A 15534-nucleotide genomic window follows, 5' to 3' on the forward strand; every position below is an offset into this window, starting at 1 on the left:
GGTACTAGCGGGGGTTGCGCGTCCCCAAAACACCAGCTCGCACGGACACTCCTCTCACGCACCTCATTGATGATCTGTTGAGCGCGACCTGTCCTAACCTGCACCTTGATATTCGTCCGCGCCGACATTGGCCCCCACTGTAAACATGCACATGTTGACTGATCTTCACTCGTCCCCATGACACAAAGTCGTACACCCCATCAGGATGGCGGATGCAGTACCACCTACAAAGCCCTGTAAGCCTGCAGAATGCGTTACCTATCGTAAGACCCAGGAGCACCAAGCCCAACTAACCCTGCACTGCAGGCTATTGTAGGGACGGAGTATTGCAGTCGGCACAATGATACCACACCCGATCTTCCCCCCACGGATGTGCCGCGCCGACAACATGGTCCATTATTGCCAAGGTCTACCGAAGGCGACGATCGGGATTATGCTGAAGCACATCTTGCAATTTCGCGTCTGCAAGATAAACAAGGATGTGCATCGCAAGGCTCTTATCCAGCCCCGCTTTCATTCGTCGTTAAGCCCGGTAAAACCAACAAGAGCGCGAGAGTCGTGACAGACGCGAAGTGCAGTGACTCAATCTGTTCCGAAGCCAAGTCATCATTCAGCTTTGGTATCCATTTCCTTGCCAACCAACAGTCAATCATTTCTGCTTTTGTTACCCCGTTCTATCCTCAGCACGAATTGTGCTGCCCCAGCCTCTGTACTTTTGACTGATGCTCTGGACTCGATTACTGCAGCTCAACCACTCTTGAAAGTCATCACTCACTTTGACTGACGTTTCACTGGACTTTTATCCCTACGCTTTTGCCATTCGCCGCGCAGTTGTTTCATATCCACCATGTCAGAGACCAAGGATTTCACTGTCGATATTGGCGAGGTTGCGCCAATTGTACCGACCGACCAGCAAGGCACAGGGAAGGGAAGAACGAGCATGCAGGTCACTGAGAGAATTTCTTCGTTCTTATCTGAGTGGACCCCGTTTTGCCTCGTGGCATCCTACTTCATCTTCTCGACATGCATGTACATGTACTGCAGCGAGGGCCTGATTGCCGTGTTTTGGTTCATCTACATGTGTACGAACTTCTACATTGCTGGAGCGACCGTTATTGAGGCCTTCATGAGTATCACCCCTTGTCGCGAGGCGAGGAAGGTTGTTACCCAGGCGGAAGAGAAGGGCTGGTTGTTTCCCACAGCCCACAGCAACCTGCCCGTTCTGGATCTCATCATTGTGGCGTATCTACCAAACGAGAGAGACATTATAGTAGACCGTGCTATATATGCCTTGGAGCAACTGGACTATCCTCAAGACAAAATTCGAATCAACATCCTCTACAACACGCCATTCCCAATCGAGCCGCTGGAGACCGAACTTCACCAACTACCTTTGAAGTACCCTCACGCCAGGATCATTAAGGTTCCAAACTCCAGCTCCAAAGCAGATAACCTCAACTACTTCCTCACGCTCGACACCGGCTCTGACATCATTGCCATTTACGATTGCGACCACTATCCGCATCCAAATGGTCCTCGGTGGGCAGCCGAACGCTTCATGGCCGACACAGAGGTCGATATTGTCCAAGGCCGATGCATCATTTTCAACTCCAACGACACGTTTCTCACCAGCATGATCGCTGTTGAATTCGACAAGATCTACGCTGTCTCTCACCCTGGACGTTCTACGATGTGGGGCTTTGGTCTCTTCTGTGGGAGCAACGGCTACTGGCGTACAAGTCTTCTCCGTGAAATGAAGATGGATGGCTCCATGTTGACTGAGGATATTGACTCTGCACTGCGAGCTTTCTCCCGTGGGTGCAAGACTGTACACGATCTCAACGTCACATCGTATGAGTTAGCACCTACAACCATCAGCGCATTCTGGAAGCAGCGTCTTCGATGGGCACAGGGTTGGGCCCAAGCTTCCATGCGACACTTTAAAATGATTTACAACGGGGTCCAGGATCCGCTCCACGAAAACACCAAGAGAAACTTCACAGCCAGGTTCGGCGTTCTTTCGCTACTCCTCATTCGCGAGGCATCATACTACCTCGTCACACAATACACGTGTCTAGTGTTGTCGTTTGTCATTGTCAAGTTCCCGTCTTCCGGTGAGGAGTTGTGGAAATTGGTATACTTTCAGTACCCGGTGTCACAGTGGCTATTTGTCATTAGGTAAGTCCAATGTTGACCCTCCAGATTGAATGAAAGTGCTAATAACATCTGGCAGTGTAGTGTGCTTGGTAGCCACGCTCTGGATCACCAATCAAGTCAAATCCGAATTCATTTCACGAAAGATGATTATTCTGTTCTCGATCTCATACCCATTCTACCTGGTGTTATCTGCAACTATTGGACTTTACGGACACGCTCGACAGATTGTCAAGTACAGTTCCTGGAACCCCACAGCCAGGAAATAGCGTTATTTCGTTACACAACTTCAGGCAACTTCGCAGCTTCATTGTATCTACTTCTCACTTTTGCGTTTGACTGGAATCAGCAGATTGTTATCGAACATAGTACATGCGCACAATCAAACATCTGTATCTACTTTCGGCATCTGATCGACAGTCTCAGCCTAACTCGGTGTGACTTACCTTTACACCAGTAATATGCATTGTACAGGTGCACAGGCTAGAATGCACACCGACTTCTTGTGTATGAAGGGTGATCTTCGTACCTGTTATCTCTATCGGCCGGGTTTCCTAATGCGACAGTAACTTTGCCTAAATGACTCGATGTCGAGCAGTCTCTTGTCCTGTATTGGTCTGATCGACATTTACTTTCGGTCGCGAGCTCTTCTGATCAGCGTTGTCTCGCCGAATCAACACAATCGATTAACCTAGCTTGTGGCTCCAGCTTTGACTAGCCCCTGCAGAGCCTCATCCGCTGGAAGACGTTGATCTTGGAACACGTGGAGAGTACAGGGCGCTTTGACATTTTGGATCCACTTGCGCTCGTCTACGGTAGGACCCAGACGCCAATGCCAGCCGCTTGCTTGTCAGCTAGAAGCAAAAGTCTTTTGGTGGTTGATGCACCCCTGACATGGATCTAGGATCTGCATCGGGAGATTGTGATTGCTACCACATGCAATCCACAGAATGCATCCCCGGTGTGGTACAGTTTCAGGCTACACATTGGAGTGCTCCAGTTAAAAGCTGACCGCGTAAAGAGCGGCACGCGTCCTTCTCAGAGAGCTCTTTATTTGAATCTTGACGTGTGTGACAAAGAAAATTCTGTTGTTTGCCGATGATTACGAGTGTTCTGCCAAGCCTGACAACATCGCACTGCAAAACCCAATATTGTGATCTGCTTGTCAACAAGATAACAACGTTGGTGGCTCGGGTCGCTCCACCGACACATGTCAAATTCTAGTGTGCGCTAGCCGCCGTAAGCACCCATATGTCTATCTATCTAGAAACGCAATCAAAGTATCTACTCCGCCTTGGCGCATATACAGCTTGTCATGACTCTCGGGTAGCAGCTGAAATCTGTTGACCATTTTGGCACACCGTGCGTCAAGATGTTGTGCGATTGTGACGACAATCTGTGCAAAGCCTGTCAAGCCTCCGAATACCAAGGAGCTGATCTCGGGTCTCCCCACGGAAAAAGCGGGCGCCAGTTGTGCAACAAGCAACACGTGTATTGGGAGCCCCCAGACTAGCTGAACGTCGTACGCAAATTTCCCGCTGCTGTAGTGTTCAACAAGGCCGTTGTTCTGATCCGTTCTGAGAGACTGTCGTTGAAGCACCATTTTCCCATCATGAAGTCGCAAGTTCTGTCCACTCCTTTGACTTCGGTCTTCTCCACAACAAATTCTCTGTCGTCAGATCGAATTGCATCGCAAGACTACCTTATCGGCCTTCGCGGCCTTCTGGTCCTGCAGTCTTTTCTCTTCGTCTTTTTCCAAGTCTTCCTCCCAACCGCAGTCCCAGACTCCAAGAACAAAGATGGGCCACTGTACCAAATCATCCTCCGCAAATCCTTCTCAGTCATCTTCTGCAACGAATCTCTGATCTACTCATGGATCATCTTCCTCTCTGCCCGCACAATCGCCCTGCCGTACCTGGGCAACACAACACGCGAGGTTTGCGCATCCAGCGTCTTCCGTCGTAGCATTCGCTTGTGGCTCCCGACCTTCGTGGCTTTCTCGATCTCAGTCGCGGCCTTCACTGCTGCTGACACCGCGTACATCACCGATTTCCTCACTCAGACGGGTAATGTCTCCACTCAGACACCCATGCACATGCGCAACTTCTTGGTGTACTTCAATTCGCTGTTCGACATCTTCTGGATCAACAAGCAGTACAACACCCAGGCTGCGAGCAGCGCGTTCCCGTCGGGTACGATGTGGATTGTGTCTGCACTATTCCAGCAGAGTTACACGGTGTACATGACCATGGTTGTTGTGCCGTATACACGAGCGTCCTGGCGCACCAAAGCGCTAGCCGTATTCATCCTGTCAGCGTTCTGGGTTCAGAGCTGGGCGTGGTACAGTGTAACGGGACTCCTGATTACTGACGCTGTGCTCAACATGGATCTACAAGTCAAGTCGCGGACCGGGATCAAAATGGGAAAGTTCAGTGTGCCGATGTGGCCATTGTACGCAGCATTCGTGTTGACGGGGATTGTTTTGCAGTTCCTGTTCATCGCCTGGAAGCCGAGTATGCGCAATAACGAGCACCATGGCCACACCAGTCTATACACAGAGGGCTTGAACAATGAGAAGCAGGATCTAGACCAGCCATTACCTCGCGTCGACAATTACCTGTTCATGCTTGGAGTCATGCTCCTGATTGAGACCTATGATTTACCGCAGAGGGTACTCCGGAATAGCGTGCTAACGACGCTTGGAAGGAGGAGCTTCAGTAAGTGTTGATGAGGCGATGTGTTTTTCGACTCGAGCTAACCACGTTGCAGGCGTATTCCTTGTCCAGCCCATTATCATTTACACCGTTGGGATCAAGTTGTGGATGCACATGGATCAGTCTGGAGCGGCCAGCACAGTTAGCACGTTGGCGAGCTTTGTTGTTTGTGCGTCTGTGGTCGCGATCGGGTCGGAAATCTTCTATCGTGCCGTGGACCTACCAAGTATCGCTGCGGCGAAGTCGTTCTGGTCATTTATGATCAACTAAGGTTCCATGCGAGAGTCTAGACTTTGAGCAAAACTTCGCCGCTCCAGTTCCCATATAATATAGTACAGCATCCCTGGTCGGTGCCCAGGCCTTCTGAGTTTTCAATAAAAGAACATGCTCGTAATCTGCTCATCGCTTCGCACTCTTCCTGCGTTCCAAATATTCCAATGTCGGGTCGCTCCTCTTGTTGCGCTTCCTTGCCTCCCTTCGACGTGCATTTTTGTCCTGCTTTTCATTCCACCAACTGCTCTTCAAAATCACTCCAAGTGCAGCCAAAATTACCGTGAAAGGGATCCCGGTGGCAAAGAACCATTTGTATGTCGTTGCCAGCGCCGCGATGTCTTCGTTCATACTGAACAAGCCAGTAACAAACGTGAGCGGAATGAAAATTGATGCAAGCCAGGTCAACCGAGCAAGTGAGTGATTCTCTTGCCCACTGCGTCTTGCATCTTCTAGAGATGCCGCGGCGTTGATCTCAGCAGTCAAGCGCTCGACCCGGACTTGCAGGTCGTCCACGATTCTGAGTATCCTGTCAAATTCAAGTCTAGTCTCGTCGAAATCATTCATCACACCCGATGTAAGGTGTACCGCGACTGGTATTGCTTGATCTAGAGTTTCTGTGATCATCTCGCGGAAGATGGGGATCTGGCGACGCCAGGTGAATAGACGTCGTGACGAGTCCTCGATTCGTGAACCAGCACGGAAAACCTTTGGCAGCTCGAGCTCCCACTCGATTTGGCTGAGCCGTGCCTTGACGTAGTCACAAACGATCAGCCACTCAGCCGAAATCGTGTATATCGTAGGGAGTGCGAACACTCGAGGGTCAACCGTATCATGATCGCCATGAGGTTCGAACCACGGATACATCAGCGTCATTTGGACGATATCCTTGTACCATGATTTGGAAAGCTTTGACAATTCAGGCATATTGGGTTCTTTCATGCTGAGTGTGGGCAGCCAACTGGCACGATCATACCAAAGTGGCTTCCCTTCCTTGGTGGTAGGATCTAGAAGGACTATGCACACTGTCCCACCTGTACGGTTCTTATCCGCTCCAATCCAGATGGTTGATTTTGTCCGTGTGATCGATACAACAGCATTATCCGCATCTCTATACTGCCAATGATTGTTGTCGTCGTCCGGTCGGCGAAGTACGTTCCAGTAATTTGCTTCCAGTTTCGCAGTCATGAAAGAATCGGAGTCGGCGTAATACCGAAGTCTCGCATTACGTACGCGGAACCATGATCGTCGTTTTATGCTCGACATAAGACTCGGAGGCATCGCCCATGGGTCGCGTGTATTGTGCCATACATAGTCTTCGATATGTTCACGGAAGAATAAGGGATCGACGTCAAAGGCCGAACCAAGTAATTCTATGACCTCTCGCGAGAGATCCTCGACAATGAACAGCCGAGTGGGTGGTATTTCGTTAGGCTCGTGCTCAAGATTGGACAGAATTTCCTTCAAGTCAAGAGCTGTTGTGACCAGTTTTGCCGTTGGGTCCTGTCCTGGGTGATACTCAATGATTGTAAGATTGGTCCGCTTGAGTCGCTCTTCTCGCTCGATTTGATATTTCGCTTGCTTTAGATACTTCCATTGTGAAGGTGCGGTGCCGATTTGAAGCCAATCGGCCAGTTGTTGCAGCGGCCTCCAGGATTGCGAGAGCAGCTTCACATGAGCTAGATAGGGCTTGTCGGCTCTAGTGTTGATTAAAACTGTCGCATGCGACGAAGATGGCTTTACTTACAAGTCGTCAACATTCCATTCCGGAGCTTCGCGTCTCTCCTCGTTACATGTACCAATCAAGGCATATGGATCGCTGTATTCAGGCGAGTGTAGCATTTTCGGTAAACGTGTGTCGAAATCTTGTCCCTCCTCACCCGGCGGTGAAGGCATATCGATGATTTGCGGTCCAGAATAGCCACTTACTGAGCTCTGTGCTTTATGAACAGCTGGCATGTGTGCGGACCAATGACAAGAGGTTACGCGAATTTACAGTGATAACTTCGTTGAAGTATATAGCGGGGAGCGAAATGCGGCCCGGAACGGTCCATCATATAGCCCTGTGCTGCGGCCCTTCAGGCGCGCATGGGGCCAAGCCAAGGTAGGCTGAGGCTGAACGGCTGAGGCATCACCGGTCGCGGGTTCATGTCAACTCAAACCCGATATATGCCCGTAATATGGTCAGATGGTCATAACCCAGACATGTCTGATGTTCTTTAGACGCATGGGTTCACAAAATGAACCCTGTTGCCCTTGACAGGTACAGCGCAGCCATTGGCGGTCGATTGATGAAATGGTGGCGTTGAAGGTTTTGGAGATCTGATACAGCTGGCGGACCCCGCAGGCGCGCTTGTCAGCGCTAAGCCGACCGCGCTTCCCAGCCCCTTCTTTCTCCTCCGTCCTGCATGTCATCAAACTCTGACACACCACCAACACTGGTGGTAAGTGCGTTTGAGTGCCACATGACGCGTCACGACGTGAAAAAGCTCGCCGATCGTTGTTAACTCCTTGTGCTGCTATACACAGAGTGATCGATCTACATTTAGTCTGGGAGGACATTGATGATTCAAAGGAGATCAAGACATCAAGGAGGGTATTACATTATGTTTGGATAGAGGGGTATAATGACAGCGCATGCATCCGTCTTCCAATACGGAAAAGGCAACCTCTTTACGTCTCTATGGTCTACCTATCCAAAAAGACGACAATGTCGCGTGATCGCTGTGCACACCGCGCAGCGCCTGCGACACGCCCGTCTCACGCTCACGCACCTACGCCGTGGGCAGAGAGTCAGTGCTCCCAGCCTTCTCGATGATCGGTGGCGGCTTGATAACCTGCTTGCGCAAGATATGGCGCTTGATGAAGTACGGCAGCCAGACCTTGGTCTCATAGTCAAGGTACTGCTTCGTTGGAACCGAGAAGACTTGGTCGAGCTCCTCAAGAGTCTGCATATGGTTAGCAAACACTCCAAACGTAGAGTAGAGGCTCAGAGCAGGAGACTTACAAGCTGCTTGGTCTCGCGTACAAAGCAAAATATCATGCCCCAGGCCACCAGATTCAATCCAGCATAGAACCCGAACGCGCCCGTTGGTGTCATAACGGTCTGCATACGCGGGAATGTCAGGCCGAGAATGCCAGCGAAGGTGTTGTTGATGCACACTGCCCATGCCATGCCCTGCTCGCGGTGGATCGTAGGGAAGACCTCAGCGCTGTACTGGAACGCTACAGGGCCTTCGCCGAGCGAATACATGATGGTGAAAAGGTACACGAAGAGCACCACAGGCCCAATTTGAGCGCCCCGAGGGCCCGAATCATTCAAAAGCGAGAGACCAGCGGCAAGCAAGAAGATGCACATGAGCGGGAATGTGATCAAGCACAATGTGCGCCGACCTTTGGTGTCGATGAGGAAGAGCGTTGGGATTGTGAAGACGACCTGGACCGCACCGTAACCGAGAGAGGCGTAAAGGGCTTCCGTGTCGGTATAACCGGCACGCGTGAAGATGGATGCGGAATAGAAAGAGATAATGTTGACTGGTTTTCGTTAGCATCCAGGCTTTACAGGCGGTATATCAATACTCACTTCCACACATCTGCTGAGCAAGCATGACTGTCGAGGCGCCGTAGTTGGAGCGTCGGATTCGCGGAACAGTGAAGCAGTCGCGAAGACGGGTGAAATAGGTGCTGTCGCCTGCCACGCGCAGCTCTTCGGCGTAGATGATGTTGGAGTAGTAGTAGTCCCGTGCCGCAATGATGGGGTGAGCGCGCAGTTTATTCATCGATTCGAACCCCTTTGCGAACTTTCCGTGCTTCATCAGCCACCTGGGAGACTATGGATTGTTAGGACGATGAAATGTCTGTCAACCAAATATGAGCTTACCTCTGGACAGAAGAAGATTCCGACACCCAGAATAAACGAGGGGATGAACGCAGAGCCCAATTGCAATCTCCACGCAATGTCACCCGCGCCCATGACGATGACATTGGCGCAGAAACCCAAGAATATACCAATAACGACCCACAATTGCCAGAACATGACAAGAGCACCACGGATACGCGCAGGGGCCATCTCGGCGCTGTAGATAGGTACGGTGGCGTTCTTTGCACCGATACCAATGCCCATAATAAAACGCGCGGCGAAAAGGCCTTCCCATGACTTGGCGAATCCGGAGCCGATTGGCGTAGCAGTGAGACAGAGGGCGGTGATGAAGATCTCTCCACGTCGTCCGAAGTAGTGGTTTAGCGGGTCGACGATAAATGCGCCGATCAAACCAGCAGTCAAGAAAATGATAGAGTTGATGAGACCAACGATCCACTCGTTTCTGGCGCCTTCGTCAATACCGAACTCCTTTGGGAAAGAAAGATTGGCGCCGTTCGAGCCAGTCTATGTTGTGTCAATACTTGCTGATTGCTCACGAGGCTGACCGTTACTCACCTGGTCCCACCCTTGTGTTGCGGCGCCAATGGCGCACAAGGAAATCGAGTACCAAAGCATCTTCGAACCGTGCCACTTATGGTCGCGCTCGTACTTTAGAGCCTCGAGTTCGTCGGCTTCAAGCTCGGTGATGTTCTCGAAGCGTTCCGGATCTCGCGCAACCAAAGCACCCCTGCCGAAGAGAGATGCATGCTCTTGGAGCCCATTCGCCTCAGCCCATTCCCGAGCGTCAGAGGCCGTGTGTGCTGGAGATTTGCGCTGCAGAGGTTAGCATGTGGCCTGAGCGCAAACGAGATCTCATTCGCAAATCATGATGTATACCTTCAGAGGGTTCTCGACGATGTTGAGCGCAACCGACTGACGACGGCCAGTGTCCTCCGGAAACTCATCATGTTTTGCAGTCGAATCTTCGATCTTCTCGTTGTGAGTCTGTGGGGCCGGGCTGACGGTCTCAAATTCCTTCGCGTCGGCCATGATTGGCAGTGCTTAGCAGCAGGCTTAGCAGTTGACAAGAAGTTCACAAGAGACTTGTGGGTAACGGGTTCTCTTGGACAACGCTGGGCTTCACACGGAGATTATATAGCTCCCCACCATCACAGTGGGGAGCTTTGCGGAGGCACTTTGCCCGCGTCTAAGGTAGAGGCAAGTCTCCTAATCCCGGTCGTTTGTGCTACAGCGGCAGGCACGGCGTGCGACATCGCGATCATTGGAGCATTGTCGCCTGATAGACAGACGGATTACTGTATGCAGACAGCTTTGTCGCGAGAGGATGACGTATGTCACATGCCAACCCTTGGCAGCAGGTGCTTGTAACATTGGGTAGTTTGTCCAGGCCAAGTTTGTGGTCTCGTGCTTAGCTCCACATTTCGATGACCCCAACAACCCCAACGACCCCAGGCTGGAGTCGGGCACGCCGATGCGGAGAAGATCCACAACATCGAATCGAATCGCTTCAAAACCGCCGCTGAACGCACTGAAGGATCGATGTGAGCATTCGCACACACTCTGGACGGGGTCAATATCGCAATGCACGTTGAAGATCGGGCGGGGTGTAATGCATTTGTACGACTTTGAGGCTAGCAAAACGGCGCGCATCCCCCCCTCCACCCCATGTCAAGATGCAGCACCGGTCAGAGCTAAGGGCACTGAGTCATGCGCAGCCGCGAAACAAAGCCGAAAATGCGACGATGTGCAAGTGATTTTGCGATGCAACACCAGCCTCCGTGGACCCACGAAAACACGATTTTCTCACAAAGCTAGCGCTTACCTACAGCGTAAGCGCGGCAGCGATCATGCCAGCAGCACCAGCAACAAAAGCCATCATGCCTCCAGGTAGAGGAGTTCCAGCAGCAGCACCGGTCGCTGCAGCCGTGCCCGATCCAGAGGCCGTGGTGTTGGCGGAGTCAGACTGAGACACAGAGGCTGTAGGAGATGCAGAGTTGGAGGCTGGCTGGACGACGCTGACAGTCTGGATCATCGAAGATTGACTGGCATCGCTTGCCTTGATAATCTCGGATGTCACGCCCGCAATCGAGTTGAGCTCAGCGAAGGTGCCGCTCTGGGTACCAGTGCATGTCAAGTCAGCAGTTGTGAGCTCTCCTTTCCAGGCGCAGTTCATGTCGGCAGTCCATGCGCCCTTGGTGGGGTCCTCCAAGTGAATTTGGACCGACGAAGGGCCTTGCTTGATGGTAATCGGTTCACAGAAACCACCGAACAAACCACCATCATCCTGACGGCGGAGACGCGCGGCTGCTGTAGTTGCCGGCGCAGAGATAGGTGACATCGCAAGAGTACCTGCCGGAGAGCGCACGCTTGATATCAAGGATGAAGATGCCGAGCCGGACGCTTCTGCCAAAGGTCAGTACAGCTTTGAGAAAGCGCGTCTGGAACGCAGCATACCGGGAGTGAGGAAAGAAGCAGGAATTCCTTCGCCAGTGCACGAGTTGACATAGGTCGTGGTGCCTGAGCTAGACCCGATCACAGTGAGAGTGGGTGCGGGCATGATCCCATTCACAACAACTGCGGACGATCCGGTAGCAGCAGAGCCCGTGGACGACTGGGCTGCCGCTGCACCTGCGAAGAGGGCGACGACTGTAGAGGATCGCATTTCTGATGACTGTGTGTAGACGTGAAGTTTAGGTCTGCGAATGATGCAACTATGTTGGGTATGGAGCTTCGAAATGAGACTTGAAGGCTGACGGTCTTAGCAAACTTTTACTTGGATCTTATACAGCAATACACTGCCCTCGTACACCTTCTCTTTGCCGCATGATCCGAGCACCAGAGAACGCCGCCCCCTGGTGGTGAGGCTGGGCGGAGTCTGCACGGAGTTGTGAAACGCCACGTCTTAGGCGTACCTATCTGCCCCAACACCGAGATCAATTGTGCAAGATTTGGACATCAAATTGCGGAGCATGAACGAGAGACTCCGAGAGAGTTGGATTCTATTTGCTGTTGGGCTGCGCGCTGCGCCAGTATTAGTGGGTACAAGACAAGGCTCTTTCATTGTCTGCATGCTGGCATGGCAGACTTCGATAAGGCCGCTAGTAGGATCAAACACCCAATCTGTGGATCTCCAGGAACCGGTAATCCTAGAAGTCCGAGTCGCAAGAGGATTTCCGGTTACGGCAGACAAATGACTGCTGAAGGTCAGCTCTAGGTACCCGATGCTTGCGCTCACGCTCCCAATGTTGGCTGCATTGACGCTGCAGTACTGGACAGTTGCTATACATGCGAGATTCGACTGCGCTAGAACGGTTTAGTCGATATACTAAACGCGCATCTGAGCCCACCCAGAGCGCACCCGAAGCATTGTGCTGTGGTGAGGTAAAAGCTCGTTGCGGATACGCGCTGATTGGCGGCCGCGGCTCCGTTGCGCCCGCACCGCGCCTTCCTCCACCATTATCGCGACTTGTATGTCTACGCAACTTCAATGTCAGAGCCGTTGACGCCTTTAATGAAGCTCAGTCATCTGTTCTCAGCACAAGAGAGAAGTCACTTGCGGAGGGCTTACACACAGACAGTCCGAAGCGTTTTTGCCATTGTTGGCCGCCTTGCGGTGCCCACATTGTCCGCCCGTCTCACAGTGTGATCCCCGAAGCGGCACAGTCGAGCTATTCTAGGACGCATGCCGCAGCACAATCACCCCACACTTGAGCTACACTTCAGCAAGCGACTACGGATGTCTATTCCCCTACTGTCGCTACAAACACAATACTCTTTGGGATATGAGCCCGCAATTCTGTTAGTCGTGCAGGGGTACAACGAATTGAAAGATGCTCAACGTACCTTGATGAGTTGGATCAACGGAATGTAATTCACGATCGGGGTACGGAAACTGCGATGCGATGGATTCGCCTGCTGTGCCGTGCGCAGACCTACATTGTTCAAGCATGTCCTCAGAGCTGACCGAACGATGGACATCGAGCACTACGGACATTGAACTATCATCGTCTTGGCAGTGCGAGTGGTTGCTTGCGGAGATTCTACGAGTATGACGGCCTTCAGGTCTCAGACGAGGCCACTCTTCTTGTATACAAAACGGTCCTTCAGTGTCACGAAAATGATGTCCAGGCTTCCAACACACTCATTCGTTGCTGCGGTTTTTGCCATTTCTTCAGTCATTAGTGGACTTCCATCTCCGATTCAGTCCATTGCGCAGGCTTTTCGTCCTACAGTCGTTCATAGCTTATATACACGGTCCAGCCAGCAAGCCTGACACCATGTTCTTTAATTCACGCAGTCTTCTGAGGCTGGCCCTCCTGACTGCCTTCGTTCTCGAAACAGGTGCTCTCAAGTTGGACCCCTGGGGCACCGGTCTTAACCCAGACAGTGTCCCAGGCAAGCCAGCCAAACGAGCACCAGCTCCTCTCATATTGAATCCAATTACTAACCCGGAAGATGTCAAAGTCAAAGTGGTTGAAAAACGAAGCCTACCTGCGGTGCAACTGGAACCCATCAGCGACCCTGGTGTACTGTTGAGAGGCCGGTCTGAGAAACGCGAAATACCCGGAAACGGCGGTTTCGATCCTGCCAAACATTCTACCTTCTTCTGGGGAGGATATGGTATGTACATCCCGCCTCTTGAATCCTTTGTCTGACTTTCAAAGCTGGCGATAATATTTTCGTTGCAAACTTTACAATGGCTGCCCAAAGAGATGACGAGTATATTCTCGCTGTCGAGAACTTCGCAAAGCGCATGAAGTCCATAAACTGTGGAGCTCCCGGACAACCCGTGACCCTGGAGTTCGGCGACGTTGAGTCCCTCCAGTACGCAAAATCGGCATGGAAGTGGACCGACGACGCGGACATCAATCACTTTATTCTGGTCACAGAACCGAATATGTGCTTCCAAGGGGACGACCGATCCCCATATCTCGTTAGCGGGATCAAATTCAATGATGCTAAGCTGACAGCTGAGATCACTGCACAAGAGAAGGAATGGGAGGAAGTAGCACAATCATTCAAGCTTAGCGTAAAACACGAGTACGTTGATCCGGCTACCGCCAATGTCACTCACCCGCATCTAGCACGTCGCGGCGATGATGATGAGGGTACCAAGATGGACATCTCGAATACCTTTACGGGGAACATTTTCAACTACGCCAAGGATTCGAAGGAGACAGCCGGAATGGCTCTCAGTGCCGATCTCGAACTGACAACCGAGGGCAGCATAATCGCGGATTTTGATGTCGAGAAGAACTTTTTTGGAATCCCGGAAGATGTTACATTTACAATCCACCCGCAAGGTGTGACTGGAGTCATGGAGCTGTCCCTTGACGCTGATGGAAAGCTCGGAAAGGAGTTGCAATGGGACATGAAGCCCGAGATCGAGATTCCAGTTCAGGCTCTCAAAATCGCGAAGATAGTCTCGATTGGTCCGTTCATCACTATGGGCGTTCACTTCGGTTCATCGGCTCTTGAGGGCACAAGCCAGATGACCATTGGAGCTAAGGCTACGTTGAAGGACGAAGCCAAGGTTAATGTAAGGCTTTCAAAGCCAGAGGAGAACAGTATCAGTGGTTGGGAGCCAGTTTTTGAGAAGCTTCCCCCAACTTTCAGCGCTGAGGTGGGTGGGAGTATCCGCGCATGGAGTGAACTAGGAGTTCAGATAAAGGCTGAACTCTTCGGAAGTAAGTGACTCCTTAGACCCATCTTCCCACCAAGTATACTAATGAGTGATAGAATGGGGCTATCAAGCCTCTGTGGATGCTCAACTGCCATTCTTCGAGGCGAAAATGTCTGGCGTGGTCGACACCGTTGGTGTCTGTGAGAGCAAAAAGACTGTTGGCGTAAAAGTTGGTACCGACGTCGGTATCAACGTGAACCTCAACGCAGGTGATGTCAATGAAGCTCCTGACTTCCGGAAAGACCTGTACGAGACTGCCTGGCCACTCTACTCAACATGTATTCCAGTTGGTCCCGATAACGCCAAGCCAACCGAAACCCCCGAACCTGAGACCACGGAAGAAGCTGAGCCTGAGCCAACGGAAGATACAGCCGAGCCTGAAATGACTGAGGAGCCATCGATCGAGACACCGGTGTCCGAAGTAGGCCCGCTTGAGACTGGGACAGGCAACATGCCAATGATGACGGGTGCGCCGAGTCTCATCACCGGCACTGGTACTGCTTCGAGTGGGTGGCCCATGGCTACTGGTAACACAACCTTTCTCAGAATGGCGCAACGCAGGCCTACTGCACTCTTTATGTAGGTGTCTTTGCGAGACATCTTCCTGTTAGCTTTTCAATTTTTAGTGGATCTTGCATCTCCCATAGATGTTGAATAGACATTGGACAAGTCGTGCAGCCCACACACGGTGTTTCGCGGCGTTCCACGGCATCATCGGTGTCTTATTAAAATCAATATGGTAGATCTACATGCTACGAATGAATGGTGACCAAGCGAGAGCTAAGCACGTCATACTAGCCTGATATGAGCTGTCGTATCCTGCCTATAACGGC

General features: G+C 51.7%; 6 protein-coding genes across 6 annotated transcripts; 3 read left to right on the top strand and 3 right to left on the bottom strand.

The window, feature by feature from the left end:
- The first annotated feature begins 705 nt into the window (after nt 1–705).
- Nucleotides 706–2681, top strand: C7974DRAFT_194491 (N-acetylglucosaminyltransferase-like protein). The gene is made up of 2 exons (XM_046136654.1): nt 706–2178; nt 2234–2681. Exons 1-2 carry the CDS (start codon nt 848–850, stop codon nt 2421–2423), a joined length of 1521 nt encoding a protein of 506 aa, XP_045997623.1. The 5' UTR covers nt 706–847; the 3' UTR covers nt 2424–2681.
- A 939-nt stretch (nt 2682–3620) lies between these two features.
- C7974DRAFT_194639 (uncharacterized protein) lies at nt 3621–5254 on the top strand. Its single transcript, XM_046136658.1, has 2 exons — nt 3621–4871; nt 4924–5254. Exons 1-2 carry the CDS (start codon nt 3767–3769, stop codon nt 5136–5138), a joined length of 1320 nt encoding a protein of 439 aa, XP_045997624.1. The 5' UTR covers nt 3621–3766; the 3' UTR covers nt 5139–5254.
- A 13-nt stretch (nt 5255–5267) lies between these two features.
- Nucleotides 5268–7034, bottom strand: C7974DRAFT_413610 (uncharacterized protein; the record flags this gene model as incomplete). The annotated part of the gene is made up of 2 exons (XM_046143743.1): nt 5268–6837; nt 6886–7034. The coding sequence occupies 2 exons, from the start codon at nt 7032–7034 to the stop codon at nt 5268–5270; spliced, it is 1719 nt and encodes a 572-aa protein (XP_045997625.1).
- Nucleotides 7035–7912: 878 nt separating this feature from the next.
- Nucleotides 7913–10047, bottom strand: C7974DRAFT_310782 (uncharacterized protein; the record flags this gene model as incomplete). Its single annotated transcript, XM_046138285.1, has 6 exons — nt 7913–8086; nt 8146–8672; nt 8722–8968; nt 9019–9522; nt 9574–9831; nt 9895–10047. 6 exons carry the CDS (start codon nt 10045–10047, stop codon nt 7913–7915), a joined length of 1863 nt encoding a protein of 620 aa, XP_045997626.1.
- A 707-nt stretch (nt 10048–10754) lies between these two features.
- C7974DRAFT_194629 (uncharacterized protein) lies at nt 10755–11800 on the bottom strand. Its single transcript, XM_046136657.1, has 2 exons — nt 11473–11800; nt 10755–11421 (listed from the first exon to the last, which is right to left on the bottom strand). Exons 1-2 carry the CDS (start codon nt 11678–11680, stop codon nt 10841–10843), a joined length of 789 nt encoding a protein of 262 aa, XP_045997627.1. The 5' UTR covers nt 11681–11800; the 3' UTR covers nt 10755–10840.
- Nucleotides 11801–13012: 1212 nt separating this feature from the next.
- C7974DRAFT_194566 (uncharacterized protein) lies at nt 13013–15481 on the top strand. Its single transcript, XM_046136656.1, has 3 exons — nt 13013–13638; nt 13683–14705; nt 14758–15481. The coding sequence occupies exons 1-3, from the start codon at nt 13296–13298 to the stop codon at nt 15282–15284; spliced, it is 1893 nt and encodes a 630-aa protein (XP_045997628.1). The 5' UTR covers nt 13013–13295; the 3' UTR covers nt 15285–15481.
- The last annotated feature ends 53 nt before the right edge of the window (nt 15482–15534 follow it).

This window comes from Boeremia exigua (assembly GCF_020726555.1).
Source record: "Boeremia exigua strain MPI-SDFR-AT-0100 chromosome Unknown C7974scaffold_6, whole genome shotgun sequence".
Classification (NCBI taxonomy): Eukaryota; Fungi; Ascomycota; class Dothideomycetes; order Pleosporales; family Didymellaceae; genus Boeremia; species Boeremia exigua.